The sequence below is a fragment of the Manacus vitellinus genome, unplaced genomic scaffold, assembly GCF_001715985.3.
Source record: "Manacus vitellinus isolate BGI_N305 unplaced genomic scaffold, ASM171598v3 scaffold_16_pilon, whole genome shotgun sequence".
Taxonomy (NCBI): Eukaryota; Metazoa; Chordata; class Aves; order Passeriformes; family Pipridae; genus Manacus; species Manacus vitellinus.
Genome location: NW_021939189.1, coordinates 12,548,966 through 12,576,881, shown reverse-complemented (window position 1 = coordinate 12,576,881; position 27,916 = coordinate 12,548,966). Strand labels below are relative to the sequence as shown.

Sequence of the window (27,916 nt, the reverse complement as noted above, 5' to 3'; positions counted from 1 at the left end):
AATAGACTTTTGACAACAGTTTTGGTTTTCTTTCATCCTTGAATTAGGACAGTGAAATAAATAGTGGGGTTTTATCAAACATTCTGGATGTTCTTTGGCCCAAGACACCCTATGGCCCTGTGATAGAGGATTGTTATGTATTATCACAACATTCAGACATTTTATTGCTTCTGGTAAAAATAGTCTTTCTGAGCACAAATGAGGCATTTCCATAATCAGCTGCAGGCAGATGTACTTACAGCCTCTCAGCTAATGAGATGAGATGAGATGAGATACTTTGTTCTCAGTTGCATCTGGATTTCACACAGTTCTGCAGCCCTGATAACTTCAGTGAAGAAGATGCTCAACACACATTTTGGTTCTTCACCTTTACAGTAACCATTCAGTCATGCTGCCTTACCACAGGCATCTCTCAGCAGTGAAATATATCTGGTACAATGCAATAACAGTATTCATCTATGTCTTTTAATGTTCTACATGTTACTGGAAAGCACGCTCTTTAAGGAAGATCTATATTTAACAAAGATGCACTTGGGAACTGATATTTTTGGCACCCACAAGAATTATGTTTTAAATGTGAATGTTAGAGCTGGTAAATTCTATGCAAAGTATTCTTGTTAAATACTTTTAACACTTGTTTTTGTAAAATGATGGCTTTCAGGTAGAATATCAATGTGAAGGCTTTTTGGAAAAGAATAAAGACACAGTTTATGAAGAACAAATTAAGGTCCTAAAATCAAGTAAGGTTAGTATAAGGATTTTTTTTTCTTCCTTTGCAGTTATGAAGCCTTGACTTAAAGGTCATATAAAACTTCTTATAAATCTAGGAAATATTTCTGCCTTAGATGAACTGAAATTGAACATAGTTTGTGTTTTACTTGGCTATCTGAATTTAAAAAGTCCTGTATCCTGATTTTGCTCTGTGTGAGATCAGTCCATATTTAGCCACTAATTTCAGCGTTTAGGTGTGGGGTTTTTTTTGTCAGGGGATGTGGGTTTGGGGAGGGGGAATTCTTTTTCACGAAACTTCACTATATTTTCTGTAAAGGTATCATGGACTTCTGATATACTGTAGTAGTATAAGAGTGCTTAATAGTTAAGCCCTTAATTTTGTAACCTGAAAACAGAAACTCCTTGTTTGTGGAGAGATATAAGTTCTGTTCCAGAAGCAAAAAGAGAGAGGAATAAAATATATAGACCCTAAGGACACAAACCAGAATTCATAGAGTCTTGCCTTCTTCATATCTATGGAAGAAAATAACATCTGAATTGGAAAATACTGTGTGAAGGAATATTATAGAACAGGTCTTCAGTGGCATTGTCTGCTTTTTTAATGGCAAAAATACTGGTTGTGCTCTCGGAAATGTAAAGGCAATTAACTTGACATTGCACTGCGATGGCTGTTGGGAATTTGCTAGCTCTAATGGCCCAGGAAGCTGGGTATCAAGGACAGGCTATTTTAAATTATGCTATTCTATCAGGAAAACCAACATTTTTCTCTCCTGTTTCTATTCTGAGCAGATAATACGAAGCTAAATCATTAAAACATGTGGTATAATGAAAAAAACACAGCAGACTTTCCCCTGAGGAAAGTGTTGGAGTGATTTCAGTGAAGCCAGTTGCTGGAGGTGGGAGGGAAGGCAGGTGGCATCCTTGGGAAGCTGGCAGGGGCCAGCCACCCACGTGGCTCTGGCTGTGCCTGTGTGGCTCCAGCTGTGCAGGGTAGGAGGAGGGGGGTGCTCCAAGGGATGTCAGCCAGTGAATGAGGGACAGACAGTGGGGACAGAGCTGCCATAAGAGCATGACAGCAGCTCAGACATGCTCAGTGTAGGCTGAGTCAGTTCCATCTAAATACTAAAAAACAACATGGTTTTGTCCTTGCCAAAACCAGTGTTTAAAAAAAAAATAAATTCTGCTGTGAAGAAAATGGATTTTCCAAAGAAGAATGTTCCATTTTTATTTTTCAGCAGCCCTTCTTTATTAGTAATTGTGGTGGGACTGCATTTCTGATTTTTATTTTTTGTTGTTGTTGTTGCTGTTTTCTGGGTTTGCTGTGCACATCCAACAGAAGGTAATTCTAAACTGAATGCATCATCTGTCATCCTGGCCATGCCCACTCTCACATACAGCTTGGATGCTTCTTTGCTCTCCAAAGTGCATGACACACACTGCTCTTGGCAGGCACTGTAGAGTTTAACTGTTTATTTTGGCCTTCTCTGTAAGTCCACCCACAGGACCTCTTTGAACTAGTTCAGTTTCCATGCATGTATCATGAAAGCAATACAACAGTCCTGGGCATTTATGCTTGCTACTGGAATGGTTGTTAAAATCTTCTGTTGTGGCTCTGTATTGAAAGAAATGATCTGTAAGATTGTTAGCAGCATGTCTGTTAAGTTGTCTGAAGAAATTACGAGGAAGAAATGCTTGCTTGCTTGTTTTCTGCCACGTGAATTATCTAGCCTTTGATCAGTGTTTTCCCTCTCTTTGAACACTCCTAGTGTTCTGTGAAACAAAGAAAATTGATAAGATACTAAAATCCAAAACCAAACAGGAACAGGAATGCCCCCACAGTGTGGATCATCACAGCACTGCTCTCCTGTTGCTGACCTGTGCTGCAGAGGCCAGATGTTGCTCCTTTCTTCTACTTGCAGTAACTGGGATGATGTCAGTGAAAATGGTGCCTTTAATATGCACTTGCCTGCTTTTGCAGGCAGATTTTTCCAGGGTTGGATAAAGGGAATGAGACTTAGATATGGACAGCTTAGAAGACCTCATCTGTCTGCGATCGAGGCGCTGGGGACCCCTTTCCTACCCTCACTCCTGGTGTGTGGGAGCATCAGGTGTTTTAGAAAAAGCCTATTAAGTTCAGATAAGTTTTGGTGTGGGATGAAAAGACCTGGTTCTGTAGCTCAGATGCCTGTGTGTACCAACTCCATCCAACCATGGGCAGCTGAGTGAGGAGGTGGTGACCCAGTCATCCTCAGCTCTGTGTGGAGTCAGTGGAAGGAGAAGGGTAAATCACCCTCTGGAAATGTCATTCTTCCACCAGCTACAGAGGTAGACTCAGGTGAGATAAAAGCTAAGCTGTGATGCTCCTTTTTAAGTTCAGGAATTTAGGATACCTCTGTAGCATTCTTAGTCATTCTGTTATGCTGGAGTGCTATGCTTGGGTGCTCCTCGGGAATGTTTGATGCCTTCTGGTAGCCTGTCTGGCACAACCACAGAGCACAGGTACCGTTTTGTTGTGCAGCATGTTTCATTGGTTACCCATGCATGCTCACCAAGTTTTGTAAGGCAAAGCCATGTTTTTTATTTTTTAGGTTTTACTTAGCCCAAGCACTTTCTAATAGTGAAAAATGAATGCTCCTATCTCTTGGGACAAAATGCATAGATGCTAGATAAAAGATTATTCATGGACAGGTAGAGGAGTTCAGATTTTCTTACTTCTATAATGATTCTGAAGTGCTGTAGTTGTCAGTAGAAAGATCTGGTGGTGTTATTTTTAGTTACAGGTTACTTCAAAGCAGCTGTGTATTTTGTAGCCATTAGAGAAAGGGAAGTAGAAGTCCTGTGTGCTATTTGGAAGGATATTTCAGGTTTTTCCTCCGCTCCCACTTACAGAGAACAGATCTCAGTCAGATAAATTTGGTCAGTGGTTTTTTTTTCGTTAATGGTTCCTCTTTTAAGTTGATTATTTCAATTTCGAGTAATAAAGCAGCAGTCATCTTTGTTGCCTGCTGCCTTATTCAGTGTCCCAGATACCTGTCAACCACAAAGGAGTCTGATGCACCAGTGGAATATGAGAGGACCCTGTTGTTTCCTTCTTAGATCAAAGCAGCCAGATATAATTGCAGTTGGTACTTATGAAACTGCTGTGAGTATCTAACAGTTTCACATGGAAGCTATTGCTGCTCTATGAAAAAGCCTGAAATCAGAATTTTATCTTTCAGAAGGAAACTCACTGATCAAACCCACAAAATTTTTAGTATTAAATCATGGACCACTCACTCTACCACTAGCTTGTCTGCTTTTTTGCATTTGTCCCTTTTGGAGTTCAACAAAAATGCAGTGCTTATGAAAGCTGAGCCTAGATTTTAACCTTAAGCACAAACAGGTGCAATGACATGCTGGATTCTTACCCTCTGTGTATTTTTATGCTGTTATACCAGTTTAAGCTGCTACCAGAGTTATTCCAGGATGAGGAGAAGGTCCTCAGTCCCACATCAGCAACCCCTTCAGGGCGTGTACCTCTGTCTCGAACAGCTGTCAAACCAGCCAAGGCCAGGCCAGGTCAAGCCAGCAAGGAGCATAAGAAAACTGTGGGACATCAGGTGAGTCTGAAGATGCAGCTCTATTAAATAATCCTTCCCTCTATCTGCTGGTGCCTCTCGGGATCCCTTGTGATTTTAAGAGAGATGCAGCTGATTATGACTTACGGGTTGGAAGAAAAATAACCCCTAATTACTAATACACCGTGGGGGCACAATTTCAGGCAACCCAGTTCTTATTGTGGTGCCAAACCCAAAACCGATGCTTTTCAAAACAAATGTAACATGCTGAAAGCTGAGAAGCGTTGAAAATCTTATGCTGAGTCTTCTTGATCACGTGCTACATTGTCTGACTCGAACCAAAAGTGTGGTTTGGTTCCCAATGGGCCAAACATAAAATATCCACATATATGTGCCATAATTAAACTAAAAGGGTGCAGATCAGGTCTTTCTTCTGAGGTTATCTCAAGCATGACTGAGCTTATTGAGGCTGTTCCCTGATATTTTTTTTCATTTTGTCTTTCAAAAAGTTTCGGAACTCTCTTCATCTGCTGATGGAAACCCTGAATGCCACAACCCCACACTACGTGCGCTGTATTAAGCCAAATGACTTCAAGTTTCCGTTCACGTAAGTTGGTTCACATGTGGCTCAAGTAGCCCATGTATGGGAGGGGGTTGCCTGGGGCCCTGGAGGGTCAAGGCTCTGCTAAACCCTCCTTGCTCAGGAGTAAAGTGCTGTGTCTCCTTTCTCTGGCTATGGATTCACGGCGGGGGTGTGTGTGTGTACATGTATTACAGCAGGAGGTGTTTGGGGATGAATAGAGGGAGAAATACTTCTAATGTTTGTTTTTTTGTTTTGTTTATGGTGATACATGATAAAAAAATTACATCATTTTCACTGCGAGCTGTTTCAAGTGTAACTGACAGTTTGCAGTCCTTGAGCTCGTTTGATGGAATTTGTTTTTGCAGACACAAGTGTCTTTTTCCTTATCTTTGTTTTCATATATGAACTTGCTTAGAGCTTTTCTCAAAAGTCTGCTTAAAACCTGGGCACACAAAGACTCCCATGGCTGTTGGGCTGGCCAGCAGGGAGCAGGGCAGGGTGAGCTGCTTCCAGTGCCAATGGGCTCAAAGAGTTCCCTGGCCAGGCTGTCCTCTGTTACCCCTGAGTTTCAGAAGTGCTACCTGGACTTGTTCACCACCCATCACAACCCCCCTCTGCTCCCCACTGTGCCACTCCTGTCCTGGGCATACACATTACCGGGAGTCCTAAGTAATCCAAAACTAGTCCCACACCCACAGGCTCTTTTTATTCCTACCTAGATTTGATGAAAAACGGGCAGTGCAGCAGCTGAGAGCTTGTGGTGTCCTGGAGACCATCCGAATCAGTGCAGCTGGCTTCCCCTCCAGGTGTGTTTGCTGCTTTTTGGATTGCTTTCAGCTGCAGTTCTTTTTAAGGTAATATTCACTGCTGGGACTGACACTGTGTCTGGTTTTGGGACAGGTGGACATACCAAGAGTTCTTCAGCCGTTACCGTGTTCTGATGAAACAGAGAGATGTACTTGGAGACCGTAAGCAGACATGCAAAAATGTCCTAGAGAAGCTGATTCAGGTACTAGACTTAGCACTGAGAGCATTTGGAATCCAAAGGAATAAAGACAGTGTGACTTACTCTCTCATAGCCACCCTATTTTAGTACTTCTACAAACTACTAAACCACTAATACTGGCACAGGAAGTGTAGGATTCCCCAGTGTATCACAGGAAAGAAACACAGTGATTTTAAGTGTGAGTGGGTTGAAGGCGAGCCTTACCTTGCTTAAGGGCAAGATGCATTAACTACACCTTCAGTAAGGTATAGTTATCTAGAGATTTCCTAATGTGGATGTGTTTCTGTCTGTGTGTGTCTTTCACACTGCTCCTCTCAGCTCCTCTGCTGAAATCAAAGTTTTTCACTCCTTTGATCCTTGTGATGTCTCCCTGCTTGGCACTGTGATTGTCCTCATACCTCAGCAGCCTCTGGCTTTGCCTCCTACCTCCAGCTGCAGCTCTACATTCCCAGTCTGTGCCATCCACACTGCTGACATTACACTTGAACTGTGTGTTTCCTGGAATTTGTTAATGAGCTATGAACAGGCTCCCGGGAGACAGTTCCAGTCAGTTCTCAGGAGAAGGGGGGTTAGGAAGAGAAAGAGACAAAGCTTACTGGAGATACAGGATATCTGTGGAAAATATAAATACTGTGCTGACAGCTTGGGGCTCAACTTTAAGTTCTGTGGCATTGGATGGACCTGAGTAAAATCTTTTGGTTTATGTATATGTGTAGTGTAAATGTATAGTGTTAATATATAGTGTTAAGTGTATCCTAAGCTGTAGCTCTTTCGCTGCTGTTCCTTTCAACTTAGCATCAAACAACCAACAAAATTAATTTCTTTTTATGTCTTTGTATGTTCTCATTTTTTCCCTCCAAGGAGTAATAGAGCCTGTAGAGATAAAATGTTATTCTCTTTCTGGTTTAGTTGTGAAATTCCAGATGTGTGTGAGCAGCAGTGAGAAGCTTTGTTCTGCTTTAACCCTGATGCAATAAGCGATGTGTACATGTCTGAGGCCCCAGCTGTTTTGTTTGTACTGTGTAATGTGGTTGAAGATGGACTGTTCAGAGGGGTCAGCTACAATTTAAACAGAAAATTGTACATGTGCATTGCCTGTATTGCTTTAATCTTCTGTGCACCTTTGTCACCTCCTGTAGCCTTCCATGTTATTATCTTCATGGCATTCTCATCTAAGCAAAAATCTCACCTTGCTCCTTTGGGCCATGCTTGTGGCCTTATTGTATTAATTTTTTGACAGGATCATACAGACAAAATACCCTTCTCCACTATTTAATTTAAGTCTCAGTTTATCCGAAATGTTACGCAGATAATTTTGCCTCTTTCCTAACTTGTATTTTCATTTAGCCCTTCGTGCCTTTTTATATGCACTAACACTTACTGCTGTGACTTACCCTCTTTTTACCTCTGAAAATAGGACAAGGATAAGTACCAGTTTGGTAAGACAAAAATATTTTTCCGGGCTGGTCAAGTAGCCTATCTGGAAAAAATAAGGGCAGATAAGTTGAGAGCTGCCTGTATCCGCATCCAAAAGACAATCCGGGGCTGGCTGATGAGGAAGAAGTACGTGCGCATGAGGAAGGCTGCCATCACCATCCAGAGACACGTCCGAGGCTACCAGGCACGGTGGTAAGCAGTGCTCATGGGAAATCCCACACCAGCCTCAATTCACATCCATTTAAGTAGGGCATTTAAATTTGTTTTCTCCTTCCTTTACTGTCTGAGAGGAAATGATTTTCCATGGAGATGAAGGAAATTGAATATAATGAGTGTGTCTGTCCTGCCTGATTTTGACCTTCCTGAGAGGACAGTAGCACCCTGGCTGTATAATGCTTAGAATAGTACATTATTATTGGGAGCAGAGAACAAGTACTAGGAGATATGTTGCAGGTGAGGTAAAGCAGGACTTTAGTCTGAGTCCTTAATGCCCAGTTTCCATGTGCCCTTCCAGCTGGGTCTGTCCTGCTGGAGAAACCATTCCTCATCCAGGGTGCAGCTCTGAATGGAGACACATTAGTCAGTGATTTCTTTGGATTGACTTCTGAGGGATGGCCATGGATGGGCCAGAGAAAAGGGTGGAGTACAGGTGATATTGTTCAAAGACAAGATGGTGATGAAGACTGTAAGAACTGACCTTTGGAAAGACACTTATGTCAAGATGCTTTGTAATTGTCTTACACAGATAGCCAAGAACAAGCAAACTTTTTTACAAGTTGAGGTTAGGAGATCTGGAAGATGACACAGTGGAAACAGCTTTAAAGGTGATGAGAAATTAGGCTGAGTTTGTCTTGTCAGTTCTACAGTACAGTTCTCAGAGCAAGTGAAAATGTTTCCCAGTAAAGCCTTGCAAGCTTTCTGTTAATTTGTCGTCCAGTTGTACGCCACATAGTAGAATAGCAAGTAAATATTCTGTATCACTGACAGTGTTAAGAAGAAACTGAAGATATAGGATGTAAAAAACCCAATAACATTCAAGCACTGGAACATAATTACAGGTATTATTTGTAATCTTTTTCTTGCTAAGCTATGCCAAGTTCCTGCGGAGAACACGAGCTGCCATCACTATCCAGAAGTTCCAGCGCATGTACGTGGTCCGCAAAAGATACCAGCGCATGCGAGCTACTACCATTGCTCTTCAGGCTCTCCTGAGAGGCTACATGGTCAGAAACAAGTACCAAATGGTAAGAAATTGTAAGCTCTTCTTCACTCTTCACTCTAGCTTTATTTCCACATACCTTCAGGACAGAGCTGCTCTGTGGTGTCCCGTTGGGAATGTGAAACGTTTGCGTGCATGCTGTTGTAATGCACAAACGAGATACCAGAGCATGGATTGAGGGACAGCACCTGGAAATTAGAAGGATCTGATATTGCCTTCAATTAGCCTGTCATTTTAGAGATATTTTCGTTGTCATCTACTATGGATGTACCTAGACTTTCCGTGCAGTCAGTGGAGAATCTAGCAGGGATTTACCGTATTTCACACTTTTTCATTTGTTATATAGAATGCTGAGGCACTTAAAATAAATACTGAAGATGGCCTTGCATTTATCTGCCTCCATGAGTCCAAATCATAATTGTTTACATCATTGTACCTATGTGATGCTCTACTGTTCCTCCCAGTCCCTAACTGGTAATCTGAAAAGGCTGATGGAATATACTGAAGGAGACTGATTTTAGCAAAGAGATACCCACAAAAATAGGAGATTGAAACTTATGCATGGGTGGGGCTTTTTTTTGTTCTAATTTTTTAATGTATTGATGTTGGTTTTGTTTTGGGAAAAAATCAATATGAACGTGTCCTAGTGATATTGATAATACTTTCCTGATTACGCTTGATAAAAAATAATTCAATAGAGAAATTACAATTTGGTCTTCAGTGGTGACAGGGCTGGAAACAGACTTATAATTCAAAATGCAAAATGCCAACATGTATGATGGCAGTTTTGTCTATATGAATTGTTTTAACTAGGCTCAAAAGTCAGCCTATGTTTCTCTGAAAAAGTAACTGAAGGAATTCTGGTTTTTGATGAGCAGGTAGATACTGAAGGCACGCAACCAAAAACCAGTTGATGCTTATGTTCTATATCTTTCTCTTTTATATTTGAAGCTTCTGTATCTTTTTCATTTGTATTAAAGTTGCTTACACAGTCACATGTGAGTGTGTCTAAATTACAGAATTCTAACATACACTAACCACAAAGTTGGAAAACAAGTAATCCTTGGTAAGAATTTCTTAGTAGTAGACCCCTGTGTTTGACTTCTGTTCTTTTGTGTGGGTATCTACTCGCCTTTTTCTTGAAATTCTTAGCATTTTCATTATTACAAACCATATTTTATGTTGTGAGATTATATAAGATGTGTTTTTAACAGTGGTCTGACAGATGTGACAAAGTGACACATGGGTCACAGCAATAGGTGACCTAAAAGCCATGGTTAGGAAAATAGGAGATGTTTCTCTGTGCCTGGTTAGTTGTATGAGTAATACACACCCCATCTGTCTTGGAGCATGGAGTTTAATAAACCTGTTATATTTCCTCTTAATAGAGATGGCAGGTTTCTGGAGGAGTCCCCGTAAGGGGTGGTCAGACTTGCCTGTCAGGAGGATCCCCCTCGAGCGGTGAATTGTTCACCGCAGTAAAACATGACAGTCTGACAAGTGCCCCTGCGGTGTGCTGTGTATGTGTGGTCCTCCTGAGGTGGAATTTTATTAAAGCTGAGGTACAGGGATGGTCAGAGAGAGAAGCACAAGCTCTATGTGCCGTGGGAAGGTAAACATGGTTGTCCTGAAGTTTGTGACGATTGCAATGAGTGAAACCGAAAGGTTGCCCTGTGACAGGACACCTGGGCTGAGCAGTGACTCTGCCAGTAATGTGTGGTACACGTGTTGTTCCTTAGGATTGTGAAAGGTACCTGTTGTTGTTAGAAGAGAGGGCATGTGTTGAGTCACGTGGCCAGTACAAGGAATTTAAGATGGTTGAATCATCTGTTTCACACGTCCTGGGGAGAGCTTCTTCCTGAGACATTGCGATGTGCTTCTCTGCCTGAGAAGGAGTTTAGTTCCTCCATAGCTTTTGCATAAGCTTTCCTGGGAAATACCTGGTAAATTAAGTGACTTTTCTGATCCTCTCTCCCTACATTGGAGTGGCTTGTTTCCTCACTGGATTATATGAGTGCAAGAATTCACTGGCAGATGAGGACCATCCTTACACGATGGAGGTATTTTACAGGACTTGTTGCTTTCAAACTTGAGGTGAAAATGTTGTTGAAAGGCAGTTGTATTCAAGTGTTCAGGCACCTGCAGGGAACCTGAAGGAGTGTTCCAGAAAACATATAAGAAGGAGATAGGAGTGCCAACTGCATGGCAAGCAGTCAGACAGACTTTGGCTTTTGACCTTGCTGTGCTTCTCAGAGAGCTGCTTCCTTAGGTTGGTGTGCTGTTTATCTGGGTGCTGGTATTTCAAGTCTTGTTTTTAATTCAGAAATAAATGCTAAGGGAGAAATTATGTATATCTTATAACCTTGCCATTTGCCAGTGAATTTTAAATTCATTGATCTGAAACTGTAACGCTTCTAACACATTTCAGTTCATTTGTTAAGAAGTATAAAAGAAATTAAAGTTGTTACCTAACTAATTTGTCTTATCGGCTTCATGGTAAATCAGTGTAAGACTTTGAGCTTTGTATGATCTTTAAACCATCAAATCCAAGCATTAACATGAAATCTTTAATAGTTTTGTTCTTTAAAATAAACTGTTTAATTTGCAGAAGCTTTATTAAGTGAACTCTAATGCTCTCAGAGTCCCAGAAACCTTATGGGTATGGGCAGGCTCTCCGATCACAACTGTGGTCTGCTAGAGCTCAGATGCTCCAGACCTGGGGGATGTCTGATTGAATTAGCTGGTGAAAGATCCAAAACCAACTAGAAGAATCTTCCTAGTGAAAGTCTCTGTCTAACACACTGATAAAGGTTGCTGGCATTCTTGACTGTTTCATGTTAAAAATTATTTTAAAAAAATATTACCTTTTTTTTTTTAACACCTCAAAGCTATGGTTGAAATTTCTGCCATCAAATAAGTAGGAATTATTAAAATACAAATTTCTTATGAAAATAAACAGAAATTTTTCCATGCTGGCAAGTCTAAGATATGACAAAAAAGACAACAAAAAATCAAAACAAAATAAACACAAACAAAACAAAAACCCCGGACTTTTCAACAGCTGCTACAATTTCTTCCAGGTTCTGGTGTGTACTGGCTGCATTGAATATCGAGTGTGGTAATCTTAAACTTTGCATTGATGAACCCCATGCAGCATATGTCAGTGATTCAAAAATGTTTAAGATAAAGATGCAGTAAAAAAAAAAAAAGGATTATATTTGTAATCCTGCCAACAGGTACCATGTATTTTTGTAATTAGCTGGCATCTGACATCAACACAAAGGAATGCCTGGTGCTTCAGTGTGCCTCCAGTTCTTTCTTACCATGTTTTTCCTTCTGGTTCCCTTTCATTTTGCTCCTTGTCGTTTTCCATATTATAGTCTTCTTTTCCTCTTCTTTTTTTCTTTAAATTAATTCCATTTTGTGTTACTCTTCATCAGAATTTTCTCTTTGCAGGCTGAGGTGTCTCTATGTACATCACCTTTACACCCCTCGTCATGGTGTCTGTTTAACTGCACAGGTGCAGTTTGGAGCACTAACACCCCTTGTCATGTTTTTTTCTTGACTGTAGATGCTTCGGGAGCACAAGACTGTTATTATTCAGAAGCATGTGAGGGGCTGGCTGGCTCGACTGCACTACCATCGGATCTTGAAGGCCATTGTTTACTTGCAATGCTGTTACCGGCGCATGATGGCCAAGAGGGAGCTCAAGAAACTGAAGATAGAGGCCCGCTCTGTAGAACGCTACAAGAAGCTTCACATTGGCTTGGAGAACAAGATCATGCAGCTGCAGCGAAAAATTGATGAGCAGGTAAAAGCTCCCTGGCCTCAGGGAAGATGTGTCAAAAATCTTGATTACCTTTCTCAGCAGCGCTGTGGGAACTCACAGAATGCAATGAATTTTCGTTGTAAGGGCTCAGTTCTCTCTTCTGATAAAGAATAGTGATAGAAGAGAAGGAGAGGCCGCAGCAGAACTTTTAACAGTCAAGCATCCATTTTTGTCTCTCAGCAGCACTGAGAGAAAACATCTGCTCCTTTAACGCCAGTGTTTCATTTGAAGTACGTCAGTTGCTCTGCTTAAGGGAAGGCGAGGTGATCCTGTTTGACGTGTGTGGGCTCTCCATCCGATTTTATTTTGGGATGTGCAGGCTTAGAGGCTGGACTATTCTGTCACCTCATCAAGCAATTCTGCAAAAGCAGACCAAAACCTTTTTGAAATGGGGAAGCTGCTCTTTTGCTCCCCTGTCTGGGTATATTCTGTAGGGAACAAAAAGGCTCACTTAAACCAGAACCTCTCCAACAGTTGCTCTGTCTGTGTTGTGTTTTGCAAAGAACAAAGAGTACAAATCTCTGCTGGAGAAGATGAGCAACCTGGAGATCACGTACAGTACGGAGACAGAGAAGCTGCGGAATGATGTGGAAAGGCTTCGGATGAGTGAGGAGGAGGCCAAGAACGCCACCAACCGTGTCATCAGCCTTCAGGAGGAGATTGCCAAGCTCCGCAAGGAGCTGCACCAAACTCAGTCGGAGAAGAAGACCATCGAGGAATGGGCAGACAAATACAAACACGACACCGAGCAGGCACGTATGGGGTCTCAGGTGCATGGGGACATTTACAGAGGCCTGGTGTCCACTCAGGTTTTGCCCAGGCTTAATTGCTTCAATTGTGTGGCTGGTATTTTTACTGTGTTTTTAAGCAATGTTATACCTGTACAATCCTAAATAGCCTTGATACCTAAATGACTACAACTATGGTAGAAGAATATGCTCAATCCATATACTGTATGTAATATATGTATCCAATCTATTCAGATTTTGATATTGAAAGTATTTGCAAATCCAAATGCTTAAGCACTCTGAATTAGAGGTAGTGCATTCATAAAAAGAAATCATTTTACCTACCTAGAGAGAGTAATCACATAGGTATCAGAAATCCCATACTCAGTATTCAAAGGTACTGCCATATCCTACCTAATTTAAACAGCCAGCTTATTCAACACATGTATGTGTGCACAGTCTAGTTCAACAGGTTTCAGCTAACCTCTTATCTTTGTTTTAACCACAAACATATCAAACAGGTTGTTTCCTGGCAAGAGTACTTGCTGATAATGGTGCAAGAGTTGAATGTTGGAAGAACCAATCCATCATTATGTGATGCTGCAGTGATATATTTCAAGATCAGATAAACATAAGGAAAAATATTAATTGATTAAGCAAAGTGAATGCATAGTAACCAAAATCAGAGACAAATTAGTAATTGGCAAACCTGGGTACTGGTAAAGTGGCACAGCTTTAGGACAGAGGCAAGATGGTAGATTGTGATGTTAGCCAATGCAGTAGAATATACAGAACTACCAAATGTGTAACTATTTTGTGAGTATTTCTGTTTTAATGAACCAGTTACATCCTTGGGACTTTACTGAAAAATATATGGCACTGTGGAGTGGTTCAAGGCAATTTTGGCATCTGATCAGAAATGGAGTGCAGAACATACAGGGAAATCTGCAGTGCAACATATTTAAGAAATGTAATTTGGGCCATGAAGATATAACTTAGTTCACCAGTTTCATTCTCTGAAGAAAAGTTTAAGTATTTGAACTGTTAAAGATGTCATTGCTATTAGAGCTATTGATGAAAGGTGAACTGCATTCTGAGTCAAATATTTTACTATCTCCCTCCAGCTGGTATCGGAGCTGAAAGAGCAGAACACATTACTGAAAACAGAAAAGGAGGAGCTGAACCGCCGCATCCATGACCAGGCGAGGGAAATAACAGGTTGGCTCTGTTCTCTTCATTCAGACTTTCTGCTTCAGGTTACCGTGTTAAGCAACACTGTACTGCATAGATTGGGCTAATTTGCCTTAGTTTGCTTCCCTTTTTGGTCTAGTGGTTTCATTTTTGTGTTTTAAGAACTCGCATCAGAATTATTTACCACTTGAATTTCCATGAAATCCTAGGAGTTTGGGGTCCTTTTTTGAGGGGTGATGCTCCAAAGCAATTCAGTTTTAAAAAAGGAGGCTCTGATATTTAATACAGTTGATCTACTACAACTTTTCTGGATGCTGTAGAAGCATCCAGGAAAGCATAAACTCTAGATGTGAAGACTGTGGTGGAGGGAGCTCTGATGAGAGGGGTCAGTGCACGTGAGGTGTAAAGCACCTCACATTTTGCTTTTACACAGCACAGCAGTGGGCTAACACCCCTTCTTCCTGCCTCCTGGAATTACTAGAAGGTATCATCAGAATGACTAACTTGACTGAGTGAGCCCTTCTGTGGTTACCACAGAATAATGCCTTGGCCCTTCGTATTTTTGGCTAAATGTTTGCCTACAGAAGCACAAACACCATCTTCAAACATCAGGCTGTTCCGCTGGTGCAGACTTGCCTGTACCTCCAGGATGGATGCACTGCATGGTGGGTAGAGCTGGAATTCTCACTTTGGATTCCTGTTCTCTGTGACAGAGTCGATGGAGAGGAAGCTTGTGGAGGAGACAAAACAGCTGGAGCTGGATCTGAATGACGAGCGGTTACGGTACCAGAACCTGCTGAATGAGTTCAGCCGTTTGGAGGAGCGGTATGATGATCTCAAGGATGAAATGAACTTGATGGTGGTGAGTGGCTCAACATCTGAGAAACCAAAAGCTGTTCACAACCGTGTTTAGGCAGAGTCTAGTGGGATAGGTTAGTAACTGAATCTGCTGTCAGCTGTGTGGTGGTTACCTGTACCTGAAAAGAGAGTTTGTCCTTTTAAATGCTGATTACTTAGATTAGTTCAGCCAAAACAAATACATTTACAATTTGTTGTTGATTTTAAAAAAAAAAAATTTTAATCGTCACATCTCTGACAACACTAAATTTCTGCTGTGACTTTGCTAGTGGTATTGCTCGTGCTGCTGCCCTTATTTTGATTTAAAGTTATTCACATGTCCTGGAGTTGTTTGTACCACCTTCATCCAGTGTTAAATTTTAAGTAGTTCTAGGAATTTATGTGTCAGGAAGAAAAAATATTCCTCAATAGAATGTCTAGGAAGTTAGAGAATTGCTGCCTGTGCTTCCTGTAAATGGAACTTTTCTTTCCCAGGAAGTGCTGCATTGTTGCTTGATTCTGCTTTCTGCAGCAGTTCTTGATGGTGTAGTATCTGACCTATCTCCATAGATTTGATTGTGAACTGCATCTCAGAGGTTTTAGGTAGCATGAGAGACCAGAATCAAAAATCTTTTCTTATAAATTTTAATAGCTCTGAAATAACACCAAACATTACAAGCTAAATTAGAGGTTGTGAAGAGACAGTTACAGGGAAAACCATACAGTGGTATTGATTTGTTTCATTTGCACTTCAGAGCATCCCCAAGCCTGGGCACAAAAGAACAGATTCAACTCACAGTAGCAATGAATCTGAATATACTTTCAGCTCTGAGATCACAGAAGCAGAAGACTTACCAGTGAGGATGGAGGTAATGTTAAAAATCCCCACAACTTTTTATTGTTCCATGGTTGAACTCATTCCTCTCTCTTTTTTTTCATAAGTGTTTCTGAAAACCATATCCTTATATTGAGATATCTAATGCTTTAATCCAACTTTTTCCATTTCTTTTTAGAAAACACTCATTCCCTATGTAAAAATCCTGTGTAAAAAGGCTTTGTCAAAGTATGCTTTGAATTCTTCTTTGCATTACAGTACACATATATTAGATACTTGGCCATCCAGTTGATTTGCATGTGAAACATTTGCTTGTCAGTGTTGGTAAGCACAATCACTTCTTCAGCACAAAGTGGGAATTTAGAAAACCAGTGGGACTTTCCTGAGGAGTCTGCATACTGTATATTCAAGGACTAAAACTGGCAAGCCGTATTTTTATTAGCTACATGGAATGAGTTTCCTGTTAGGGATGAGAAACTCATGTTGGATCAGTTTTCCTCTAGTTCATAGAGATTAATAAAACTCCCAGAATGTACTATTCTTTTGCATATGCAGTGATACAAATCCCAGGATACTGAAAAATGTGCAGAAAGATTACTCTCTTGATTCGGCTAATGAATAACATTCATGAATAATTTGTGATGCAACTCCAAGCTTAGTATTTCCAAGATAACTCCCCCTTTTGGCCCTTCCCAGAGCAGGGGGACTGCTAACACAGAGCCCTCAGGTTGGTGGTCTGGCTGTCCTTGGCACTTGGCAGACTCAAAGCTTTTTCTGTGCATTCTGGAGATCTTCTTAAGTGTGAGCAAGAGCACACAGCACACTCTGTTTGCCCTCTGCCTGGGATAGGGATCTCCAAGAGCTGCTTTTGACAGCCTCTGTCATTGCCGCTTTTGGAAGCCTCCGCAGAGAATTATTTTCTCCTCTGGATGCAAATCCCTGACGCACTGATGTTGGCACAGATCCTGTGCGGAGTCTTTCATAACGTGCCTTCCCACTTATATTTTTCACTTTGAGTAATTGTTCCAGAATGATGCTCCCTACCTTCATGGATAGCCAGGAAAAGGACAGTGTGACTACACGTGGTTGCATTTCACGTATGAGCCAAACGTCATCTTTGCCTTTGGCTGACAGACTTACTGAATTGCTGTTCTAGAGCCAGTTTGGGGTTTTAGAATATGAATGAAAAGGATGAACTCAAGAGTGTGAATGAATGCAGCACTGGGTTTGTTTAACCCCTTAACATTTCAAACTCCAGTTTGACTCTAGACCAACAATACAGATTAATTATACAAAACCACATTAAAAAATAGGGTCCACCTCAATGCAAACCAGTAAAGCCAGAAAACTCAAAGTGTGTTTTCTTTTTCTGAGCTGTTGGTGTGGTTTATGACTCTTCCCCTCAACAGTAAAAGGAGATGAAGTGGAAATGGCTGTGCTTGCTTGTCTGCTACAGTCATTAATATTAATTTCCTAGTTCCTTCTTTAGGCTTTAAAATTTTATTGTACAGTTCATAGTAAATACTTTGATCTTCTCAGTACATAAAGTACAAAACGGCTGATGGACAATTTCTAATGCACCTTCAGAGTGCAAATGCTGGTCCTTGCCCAGAAAAATGGGAAGAAGCTAGTGGATTAGGCTCAGAACAGGCTGTATAATTACCATAATAAAAGGAAAAGGGCATAAAGTATATTTTCTGGTACCTATTTTTTGTGTCACATCCCACTAAATTAACCTGTAAATCACCAGAGAGATTTCTCTGTAGCTGAAGAAGTTACTACAGAAATAATTTGAAACTAAAAACAAACAAACAAAAAAGTTGTTTCCAGGTGAGTCTAACCACAGACTTTCTTTTTCTTCTTTCCCCCCTCCAAAAAAATAAGACTATAAGGTATGCTTAGTTATAGACCTCCTGTCTGCTAGGTAGTCTCTAGTGCTTTCTTTTGCTAGGCTTTAGGCTTAGAAACATTTTATATTACTAGAACTTTTTTAAAATAGCGTTTGATAGCAGATAAAATATTTTAGATAGTCAAGTCTCAGAATAAAGCAATATTTCTGTGTTCCTCTCTTTCCCTAGTCTGTTTCCCACCTTTACTCACTGTTGTGCTTCCTTGTCATGTGGAAGGGGAAAACTTCTTGACTTCCTTCTGTTCTTTCTAAAGCAGGAACCAAGTGAGAAAAAGGCACCGCTGGATATGTCTCTGTTCCTCAAACTGCAGAAACGGGTTACAGAACTGGAGCAAGAAAAGCAATCCCTGCAGGATGAACTGGACAGAAAGGAAGAACAGGCTCTTCGTGCTAAAGCTAAGGTGGACTCCTTCTCGCTGATCAAATGCTGACACCAGTGTCCCTTCATGTGAAACAGTAGCTGTGTGAATGCTGGCTGGCTTTTACTAAATCTTCATCGTCTGCCAGTGCCTGCTTTATTTAATGACAAGTTTTATACTGGTGCTTAGTTCTAGGGACTGGTTATTTAGTTTTCCAAGGTCCTTGAGATCCTCTGATTGAAGTCAATAGCAGCAAAAAGTGCTTGAGACTTTACTTAAAAAAAAAAAAAAGACTGTTTTTGTTAAGGAAAAGCAGTATGGAAATCTACTTAAATGTTGAGGAGAATGAGTGAGTAATTGTGCATTTTAAGCAGAATAAGAAGTGTTTCAACCAGGATGCAGAGCCAAAGCAGTGGTCTTAGACATGTTTAGCAAATTATAATTTAAATTCTCCTCTGATTTAGTCTCCATGAGCTCTTATAAAATTATGAAACCAGTTCTGCCAATTGGTTCTCACTACTTTTGTAGTAGTGAATTTCTTTAGCATGCTGGGATTCATCCTGCTCTCTTTCATTACCAGTGACAGTAGTGTGATTTGTATGTGATTTTATTTATATTAACCAATTATGTGTCATAAACTCATAATTAAATGAAAAGAGACAAAGGCAATATTCAAACTACAGCACTTAGCAGTACCAGAATGAGTGTTTTCCAGTTTTATAGGAAAATCATTTCAGCTCCCTTTCCTTTTCCTGCCTCCACTAAATCAAAGAATAGAAAGGATTGAATTTTTAGTTTTCACACTTGTTTTCTTTCATAGGAAGAAGAAAGGCCTCCGATGAGAGGTGCTGAGCTGGAGTATGAGTCGCTCAAGGTAACTCTAAAACAGTTTTCTATTATTTTCTAGTGAAACTCTTGCCACTAATTGTATGTGCCGACATAGGTAATTACTTCAGCCCTTCTGTTTCTGAATATTAACTGGAGAAACTAGAACAAATATTCCCCAGCAGTCATTTCATTGCAGGACTGCTCCTTTTGAGGTGTAGGATGTGTAGCTGGGGCTACAAAACAAAAAGATCCCCTAAACTAGGGGGAGTTCTCTGTTGAAACACTTAGTACAAATTGCAAGTTAATTTGAGCAAAAATATAGCAATAAATGTAGCCCTCTTTTTCAAAAATATTATTTAAATTAATGCATATCTTAGACCACTAAAACTGCAAATATTTTCTGATATCCCTGAGTAATCCAGAATCTTCTTAGTTTGATGACTACTATTTGTTGTGAACTTTATTTCTTTTTCTTAAGGGGAGAATAAGAGGGAAAAGGGATTGGTAATTTTTTTCCCATCAAATCTGATTCATGTGTATGTGTTCTGGTTTTGCACTTCAGACAGGAGGTTAACCCAGTTAGTGAAATCCTCCCAGGCACTATTGACCATAGTCAAGAGGCAGGGATACAGGAGGGATTGATTGATTTGTTGCAGTTAGTCATCATTTTTTACCATTTTTATCCATAGTTTTGTACCTGTGAGTTACAGTTATGTTGCAACGCTGCTGGGTGACAGAATTGTCCCTATTTCTTGCAGCGTCAAGAACTTGAGTCTGAGAATAAAAAGCTGAAGAATGAGTTGAATGAGCTGCAGAAGGCCCTCACAGAGACACGAGCTCCAGAGGTAACTGCCCCTGGTGCCCCTGCATACAGAGTCCTCCTGGACCAGCTGACCTCAGTCAGTGAAGAGCTCGAAGTCCGCAAGGAAGAAGTTCTCATCCTGAGGTCTCAGCTTGTTAGCCAGAAAGAGGCTATTCAACCCAAGGTAAATCACAGTCAGCTTTACTGCGTGGTGAAGTTACATTGCATCACTGACTGTGTTACTTAATTTAATAGGGTGCCTGAAAGGGCAGAAGAAAATGGTGTGGGTTTGAAAGCCTTTTTAAGTTAATCTGTTGATCCACTATTAGTGCTCAAATTGTGACAGTCTGAACTGGGAGACTGGATTAGTAAACCAATTTGGGGTTTCTCTACCAGCATTCATGTAAAGGTGTACAAGCTGTCAGGTACCAAAGTCTGGCCAGGATCCCCCAAGACTTCTTTAGCAATGCAGAAATAATTCTCATTTGGAGCAGTATCATTTCTCTACTATCTGTGTGGTTTGACTGGAAAATTTAAAGGAGTTCTTAGGAACAATTTCTTCTAAATCTGTTTGGGATCAGAGATGCATGCAAATCAATAACATTTCATAAAGATGACCTATGAAGGTATGTAAATTCTGTATTATTGCTTGATAGGTGCTATGTGCTTTTATTGAGAAGAGTAGATTATGCCCACTGAAATGCTATCTTCTAAAAAGCTCCAATTCTGATGAGATAGTTAGGGAAGTAATAGCTTTGAAAATAAGAATCATTCAACCTGAAAATGTATCACGTAACTCAAAGAACTCGTAATTTCCATTGAACTGAGCTATCTAGTGTTTCATAACCACTGCAAGGAATGAACAGATATGTCATCTTTCCTTTGCTACTGCAAAGTTATGTCTATATTTGTCCTAAATAAATTGGAAGTTCTGTGATGCATGAAGGTGCATATATCTTGTTTTGAATGGCTAATTATAAAGAAAAAACTCATTTTTCTGCAATATTTAGAACATTGTAAATAGTAAATCCTTGAATAACATATTCTTTCTCAGCAATGATGGGATACAAGTGTTGGTTTTACAGCAGTTATGGGTATGAGGGAAACATGAAGGTGACCTCTGAGATGGCTTACAGCCAGTTTGCAGATAGCTTCTGCTTGTTAGGTTGAACAGCTGCAGAACAGACATATTTTATTTTTAATGATTTGTTTTTCTTCTTTCTTGCCTACCAATTTGATTGCCAGGAGGATAAGGTACACATATTCTTTTACAGTTATAAACCAGAACTCTTAAATGCTAAAAAATCCCTCAATGATACTTGAGCTGTGATTTCCCTGCCTCTTAAGTAACCTACATGTATTTCAAGTTCTTGCACTTTACTTTGCTGTTACTGAAAAACTTTTCTCATAATTCTGTGTCCCCCACGTCCCTATCTTCAGGGTCCATGCAAGGAAAACAAGTTACTTCAAAACAAGCAGGTTTAATAATTTTGAACTGTTGTTTTATGGGAACCTGAACATGAAAGGATTGATTTAGGAATTGGTCTAGTCAACTCCATCAATGCTTCTTGCTGAATATGTCTGGGGAGTAAGAACAGCACTGTGATCCAGGAATCAGACCTCTGTTAACTTGCAAAATCCATAAATTTCACAACAAGAAAAAAGTCTATGGTACAAAGAAGTACCTTTCTTTGGAGTGTTTGTTATCCTCGACATGCAACAAACGTTATGGACTCACATTGTGATCTGCAGATATTGGAGAGGAATTGCTGCATGTTTGATTAGAAAATGTAGTTGAATACATAGGATTTAGGAGGATGACAAACTGAACTGCTCTAAATGAAAGATGTTCAGATTGTTAAAGCTTGATAGATTGGCTGATGAGATATAGCAGTTTTACTGTGTGGTAAATTAATAGTAGAAGAACCACAAAGATCTTGTAATCATGTTGGGAATAACTGTTTGAGGAGCTTACATATTTTATTAGTTTTGATATTAGATAGCAGAAATCATACTAGAAATGGAGATCTAGGCTCCAAAATTTATGTCCACAAAGTTGTTATTTTAAATACTTTGCAAATTGTGCTCAGGAAAATAACATCTGCTTGTTTTGAAAGTCAAAAAGGAAGGTCAGAATTCCATCTCTTATGTTCATTAGAGTCCTGTAGTTCCACTGTAAGTATTCCACAGCGATGACTCAGATCAGACTGGCCGAGGTGACTGTAAACACCTATTAAGTATTTCAGGTTTTACTGAAGAAAAGCAGAAGTGCCATTGTAAATATTTAAACTGAAACAAAATGGTACTACCATGCTCTCTATCTTAGGAAGTCTCAAACCCTTGTAAATTATTTCCAGCTTTGACAGAGTACTTAAAATATACGAAGTGAGAAATAGACCTTATTTATGAGATTTGAAAGACTCCATGCAAGGCTATGTTTAAGAAATATTAATAGAATTAAGCTGGCAAAATCGTTCTTCAGTTTCAGTATTAGCAGCTGTTTCTGGTAATTTGACATAAAATGAAAATTCATCATTTCTTCAAATTTATTTTGTTCCTTTTACATGCTGAACAAATGAAAAAGGATTAATGCATGTACCCACTTATTAGACAGACTGATATTTGACTCTGTTGCATGCATTTATTTTGAAAGATACACCAAATAGACATAGAAATTATGGACCAACCTCCTGCTCAGGTACCCACACTGATTTTAATGTGGCTACTCAAGGATTAGTGTTCCACGATGGTAAAGTGAAGAAAACATGGATTCAAAGAGCAGTTTGGTTGTTTAAACTTACTGTGGAAATCATCATTCTTTTTCCAGAATACAATGACAGATGCTACACTCCTCTTGGAGGATGTACAAAAGATGAAAGACAAAGGAGAAATCGCACAGGCATATATTGGACTGAAGGAAACAAACAGGTACAAGTTCTCTTTCTTTAATCTGTGATCAGTTGGGGTCTGCTGTGACACTGCGTGTATCATGTTCAGTAAGTTCCATCCATGTATGTCTAGATACTCAGAGAACACTCACAGTTGGGGTTATAATTTGATTTGATTAGTAAAATTGTTGTATGCAATATTTGAAAGGATTTGGAAATGATGGGGAAGTGCAAAATCAGCCTTTAATTGCTGCATTGCCCAAACTGGGTGCTGTTCCCCAGGGTGGTTTGTTACCCTCTGTACCACAGTGGTCACAAGAGTCTGTCACAACACATTTATTGTAACAGCACGAAATACTGTAACCAGTTGGGCTGTCACTGAGAACTGAATTTCATCATTAAGAAGAAAAACACATAAACAGAAAAAGTAATTTTCTAAGTTGTTTTAGAGAGTTTTTTGTTTCTCTTTTGTAGTAATTTAGTGTGTAATATCTTTAAATGTCACCTCATCACCATCACATATATCTCTTGTATTTTTTTAAACACGTTTCTTGAAAGGCAATCTCCCCAGGACTATCATATGCTGAATGAGGACGGAGAACTTTGGCTGGCTTATGAAGGGTTAAAACAAGCCAACAGGTTACCAGACTTCTCAGAATGTTTTTTTTTTCTTTATTTGCATCTTCTTTTCTAGCTAACTGTGCCCCTTGCTATGGGTTTGCTTTAGCTACAGTACTTCTATTGCTTTAATGGTTAAAAAAAATGCAACACAAACTATACAAATTAAAAGAGTTTCCTCAAACCTAGTCCCCAAACTTTTTTACTTGTCAGGTTTTAGCATTTAAAAATTAAAGATGGTGGAACAACCAATACATAATTCATAAGAATACTTGCACAAAAATAGACTGTAAAATACCAGAAACTCCACAACTGAAAATGTATTATTTTTCTGCCTTTACACCAGGTTTCAAAATTGATGTTCCTTACAGATTTTCAGCCTAAAGAAGTACCGTCATTTTAGTAATTATAAAACTATTGTTTAAGTAACTTCAGTGTACTGTTAACTTTCAAGCAGAAATGGATCTTAGTCTCCTTGTTGTGACTCAAGTTTAGTAAATTAAACATTCTTCTCCCATGTCTCTCTGTGCCACATCCAAAACATAAGTCAGGAAATAACCAAGAAACAGAAGTAATCTTTAGTCCCTCGAGGTGCTGCCCAGGCCTCAGTGCAGTCACTGAGATCCACACACTGGAATGGGTGAGAGTCACCTCGTCAGGAAACGCAGCTCTGGCTCCCTGTGCACATCTGTGCCCCATATCCATACCCTTGTCCCAGACTTCCAAAATGGTTCCTTGTCCTGCACTGACAACTAATTCAGTAGTTGAGCACTGCCGATGTTCTTCATTGTATGCGTTTGGTAGCAGTAACTACAGAAAGTGGTATTTTGCAATGAGTGCTACTAACTAGTCTTTCCTTTTCTTGTGCTAACAAATTCTACACCTAACATTGTTGTGTAAGCCTGTGAAGACCTAACTTGCAGCAAGTGTTCTGCAGAGCAGGATGGGAATTTGTTTGCTCTGCGCCTCTTGCTTCTTGTCCTAGCACTGTAGGGACAAGAAACTTTATATTAAATGGCAGAGCCGTGCAGGTAAATGACTGTTTGCCCTTGCGTGCCTGATCAGTCTGGTTACTAATGAATGTTCTTGCCTTATGCATATTTAAACCCTGAAAGATTGTCTAATTGAACACTGGTAGTCACTAGTATTGTCATTTCCTGTGTGTGTATGTACGAAATGATTCAGAGCACTTGGACAGTGCTTTGGAAGCAGGAGTAGATCCCCCCAGCACTGCTCAGGAGGAGGCTGGTACACATTATCCCTGTTTCACAGGAGAATATTTTGAGATGTGATGTGCCCAAGGGGAAAGAGCAAGTCAGTGGTGAGGATACACAGAGCTCCCAGATTCCAGTCCCGAGTTTGGTTCTGTTGCTGACCTTTTGTGCACTAAGGACAACCCTTTGCAAAATGTTGGCTTTAATGTAAAAATAAAGATTGTTGATGTGCATTTGCAATTAAATGGTTTCTGACTGAAAAAGTTAACTCTAAAAATGTTGTCCTTTGTTAATTATGCAGGGTGCTAGCTTAAGCGAACACAGTGTCACCTTCATCTTAGATTATTTGATTTGTTTAGAGGTAAAACCTCTTTAGAGCCCCTTTAAAAGCAGTGACAATCTGTGAAGAGTTAGCTTTACATTTATTGCCACAGTGGCACCATACCCAGTGTGTGTTCAATCAAGGGAAATGCAAAGCAGTGCCACAATTAGCTTCTCTCCCTCTCCACTTTTTGATCATGCAAACTTAATTTAATTAGAAGGCATACTGAAGGGTTTAAAGAGTACTCTGCCTTTTTCATTTTCGTTTGCAAGCCATGGCTAATTGTTCCTGAGCAGCAGCTAAAGCTTTACACTCCCTCTGAGAATTGGGGATGCAACTTTCTAAGTGTGTTCACACAAACTGTTGCTCAACCTCCTTAGGCTGCTGGAGTCTCAGCTTCAGTCGCAGAAGAAGAGCCACGAGAATGAACTGGAATCGCTGCGAGGTGAGATCCAAAGTCTGAAGGAGGAAAACAATCGCCAGCAGCAGCTCCTGGCCCAGAACCTGCAGCTGCCTCCAGAGGCCCGGATTGAAGCCAGTCTGCAGCATGAGATCACCCGGCTGACTAATGAGAACTTGGTAAGACAAATGCTGCTGCAGGAGCAGGCCAGGGGACTTACTGACTTGCCACACCTGTAGGTTCTTATCACTTTTCAGATGGCAACTTCCTGTAAAAAAATTGCACGAGGGTTAGTGGGTTTTTTTGTGTGTAAGCTAATGGGAGAGAGAGACTTGTGATTGCTCAGGACATAATAATGTTTCAGGGAATTTGTTTGAAGTTTGGAGCATGGAGAAAGCTTGTGGATCCCAGCTTTCAACCAATGAGTTTAATCATGGCTAAATGGTTGGTATCCAGCAAAGTCATAAAAGCTATTAGTGCCAAGGAGTAACGTTTGGTCTGAAATATGTTAGTTTTTTATTTTGTTGGAAAATGCTGATGTAATTCTTTGACTAAGATCACTTTACTTCCCATTTCTCTCTTCCCTGCCTGAAGCAACACAGATAATCCACTGTGTTATGAGCTCCAGCTATTCAGTATATTTTGAAAAAAGAAATAATTAGAGAAAAAGAAACTTGGTTAGAAGTCACTCAGCTAATATTGGTATTCCTTGTTTACTGTCCAACATTTTTGTACGAAGGAAGAAAGGATTGGGTGAAACTCCTTGCCTTTCCCCATGTTCATCGTGCTTGGGCTACTTAATTTCTGGGGAAATTTTCCAGAGGCCTGTGTTAGAATATGATTGGCTTGATATTGGTAAAGGGAAACATGCTATTCACATGCTGTGAGTGTCATTGCTTCCTCTAAACAAGCCAAGGCAAAGTGTTTCCTGCTTACGTACACTACAGGAGTTATCATTGTCAGTCTCTTGTCTTAATGCCAAAGATTTTGAGGAAAGCATCAGATCATTCAGCTAATTGATACTGGAAAACTGATTGAAAGTAAATTATAAGTTTGCCTCAGCAGCAGCAATCTCCCACTGGCAAAGGTAAATGGTGAATGTTTCTGTCTCCGACAGCTCAATCCTACTGCTGAGTCATGTTACACTTTTTAGCCTTTTTTTCCCCAGAGACCTACTCATCACACTCTGTGTTCCCAAGACAAGACACAGTCATGTAATTATATCCCACAGGAGTTCTCTTTGTTTTCAAATACATCAAATGTAATTTTACTTGTTAAATATAGACTCAATTCCTTAGTGTTTCACTTCTGATGTTTGGGCATTGCAAGTCCACTCCAAGCTGTGGGTGTATGTTTCTGTTCCACTCCTAGCCCTGGAGTGGAAATAATTTACAGGCTTTCCAGATGTCATAGTAGAATTGTGGTGTTCACTGCAATCCCATCTTGATTAGCATAAGAAAATGTCCTGTCCTGATTCTCACAAAGGTTATATTCCAGGCTTTCACAGTGCTAGTACAGCCCATGTTTAAAAGATCTGTCTGTTCTGCAACTCATCTGTATCAGCTTCTCTCTGGGAGATGCTGACATGGACACCACAACTAAGGCCCTAGGCTACCTAAAAATAAGAGATTACTTGATCTTTTTTTATTCTGTTTTAATCTATACAGTGCTTACTGAATTTTCAGTGTCTCAAAGGGAGGGGGTAAAACAATCCTGTACCTGTTTTTACAGTTTTATGAGGAGTTGTATGCAGATGATCCCAAGAAGTATCAGTTGTACCGGATTTCACTTTACAAGCGGATGATTGTATGTAGATCACGTGAATCCTCTTTCTCTGTTGTCTTGGTCGCTGTTTCTGAAGCACTAATTGAAAAGCAGGCTGCCTCCTTTTCTCCCTTTCAGAGGAAATCCCCCTGCAGAGAGCTTCACGATGCCAATTACTTCCCTCACTGCTTTTTTTGTTAGTCTTAGTGTCCTTTGTGTAATCTGCGTCTCTTTTTGATGCACAGTTTTGTTACTAATACAAATCTTGCACTGTGAGCAAAGCCCTTTCTTTTTGAATACTGCTTAATACTGCCCTGAAAAACAGGTGCATGATGCAAAAGATGCTCAATTTTCAAAACTACTCTTTGGTTCAGAACTAGTTTTTGGTTTAAAACTTCGATGCATTTAAATTCAGTTCAGCAAAGGACTGATCATACAGGTCCTTACCAAGGTGAATAATGCCAGCAATATAGTCATAGCCTGAGTTTGTTCTTATTTTAGTGTTTTTCAAAAATGCAAAATATTGACATTGATGACATTGGAAATAATATTTCCATAATAATTAAAGATAGCACCATATGTAAGCTTGAAAGAATATAATGTATGAGTTTACAGATCTTAATGAAATGTGAGATCTGTTCAATTTGTTTAGAGGAACCATAGAAAGCACTTTATTCTTCTCACATACTGGTGGTTCTGAAATCATATCCCTTCACTGATACATTTGAAACAGTCTGTTGAACTTACATGTATTTTTTTTATTAATTTCAAGAAAAATTGTTGTATCGACAATAAGTATATTGTGTTAGCAGGATTTCTGTTGTAGAATTGAATACTGCTTTGGATGTGAAGCATGGT

At 39.9% G+C, this 27,916-nt stretch overlaps 1 protein-coding gene across 1 annotated transcript in view; it reads left to right on the top strand.

The window, feature by feature from the left end:
- MYO5A (myosin VA) overlaps positions 1-27,916 on the top strand; it is a 70,295-nt gene that overhangs the window by 31,016 nt on the left and 11,363 nt on the right. The window contains exons 11-30 of the mRNA XM_029958683.1: positions 662-745; positions 4,170-4,331; positions 4,799-4,896; positions 5,592-5,678; positions 5,773-5,881; positions 7,296-7,507; positions 8,403-8,559; positions 12,106-12,345; positions 12,867-13,115; positions 14,216-14,309; positions 14,996-15,144; positions 15,875-15,988; positions 18,118-18,264; positions 19,043-19,096; positions 19,809-20,036; positions 21,098-21,106; positions 22,680-22,780; positions 23,299-23,379; positions 25,275-25,473; positions 27,026-27,100. Of these exons, the coding sequence (XP_029814543.1) occupies positions 662-745; positions 4,170-4,331; positions 4,799-4,896; positions 5,592-5,678; positions 5,773-5,881; positions 7,296-7,507; positions 8,403-8,559; positions 12,106-12,345; positions 12,867-13,115; positions 14,216-14,309; positions 14,996-15,144; positions 15,875-15,988; positions 18,118-18,264; positions 19,043-19,096; positions 19,809-20,036; positions 21,098-21,106; positions 22,680-22,780; positions 23,299-23,379; positions 25,275-25,473; positions 27,026-27,100 (2,649 nt within the window). The remainder of the gene's footprint in view (positions 1-661; positions 746-4,169; positions 4,332-4,798; positions 4,897-5,591; positions 5,679-5,772; positions 5,882-7,295; positions 7,508-8,402; positions 8,560-12,105; positions 12,346-12,866; positions 13,116-14,215; positions 14,310-14,995; positions 15,145-15,874; positions 15,989-18,117; positions 18,265-19,042; positions 19,097-19,808; positions 20,037-21,097; positions 21,107-22,679; positions 22,781-23,298; positions 23,380-25,274; positions 25,474-27,025; positions 27,101-27,916) is intronic.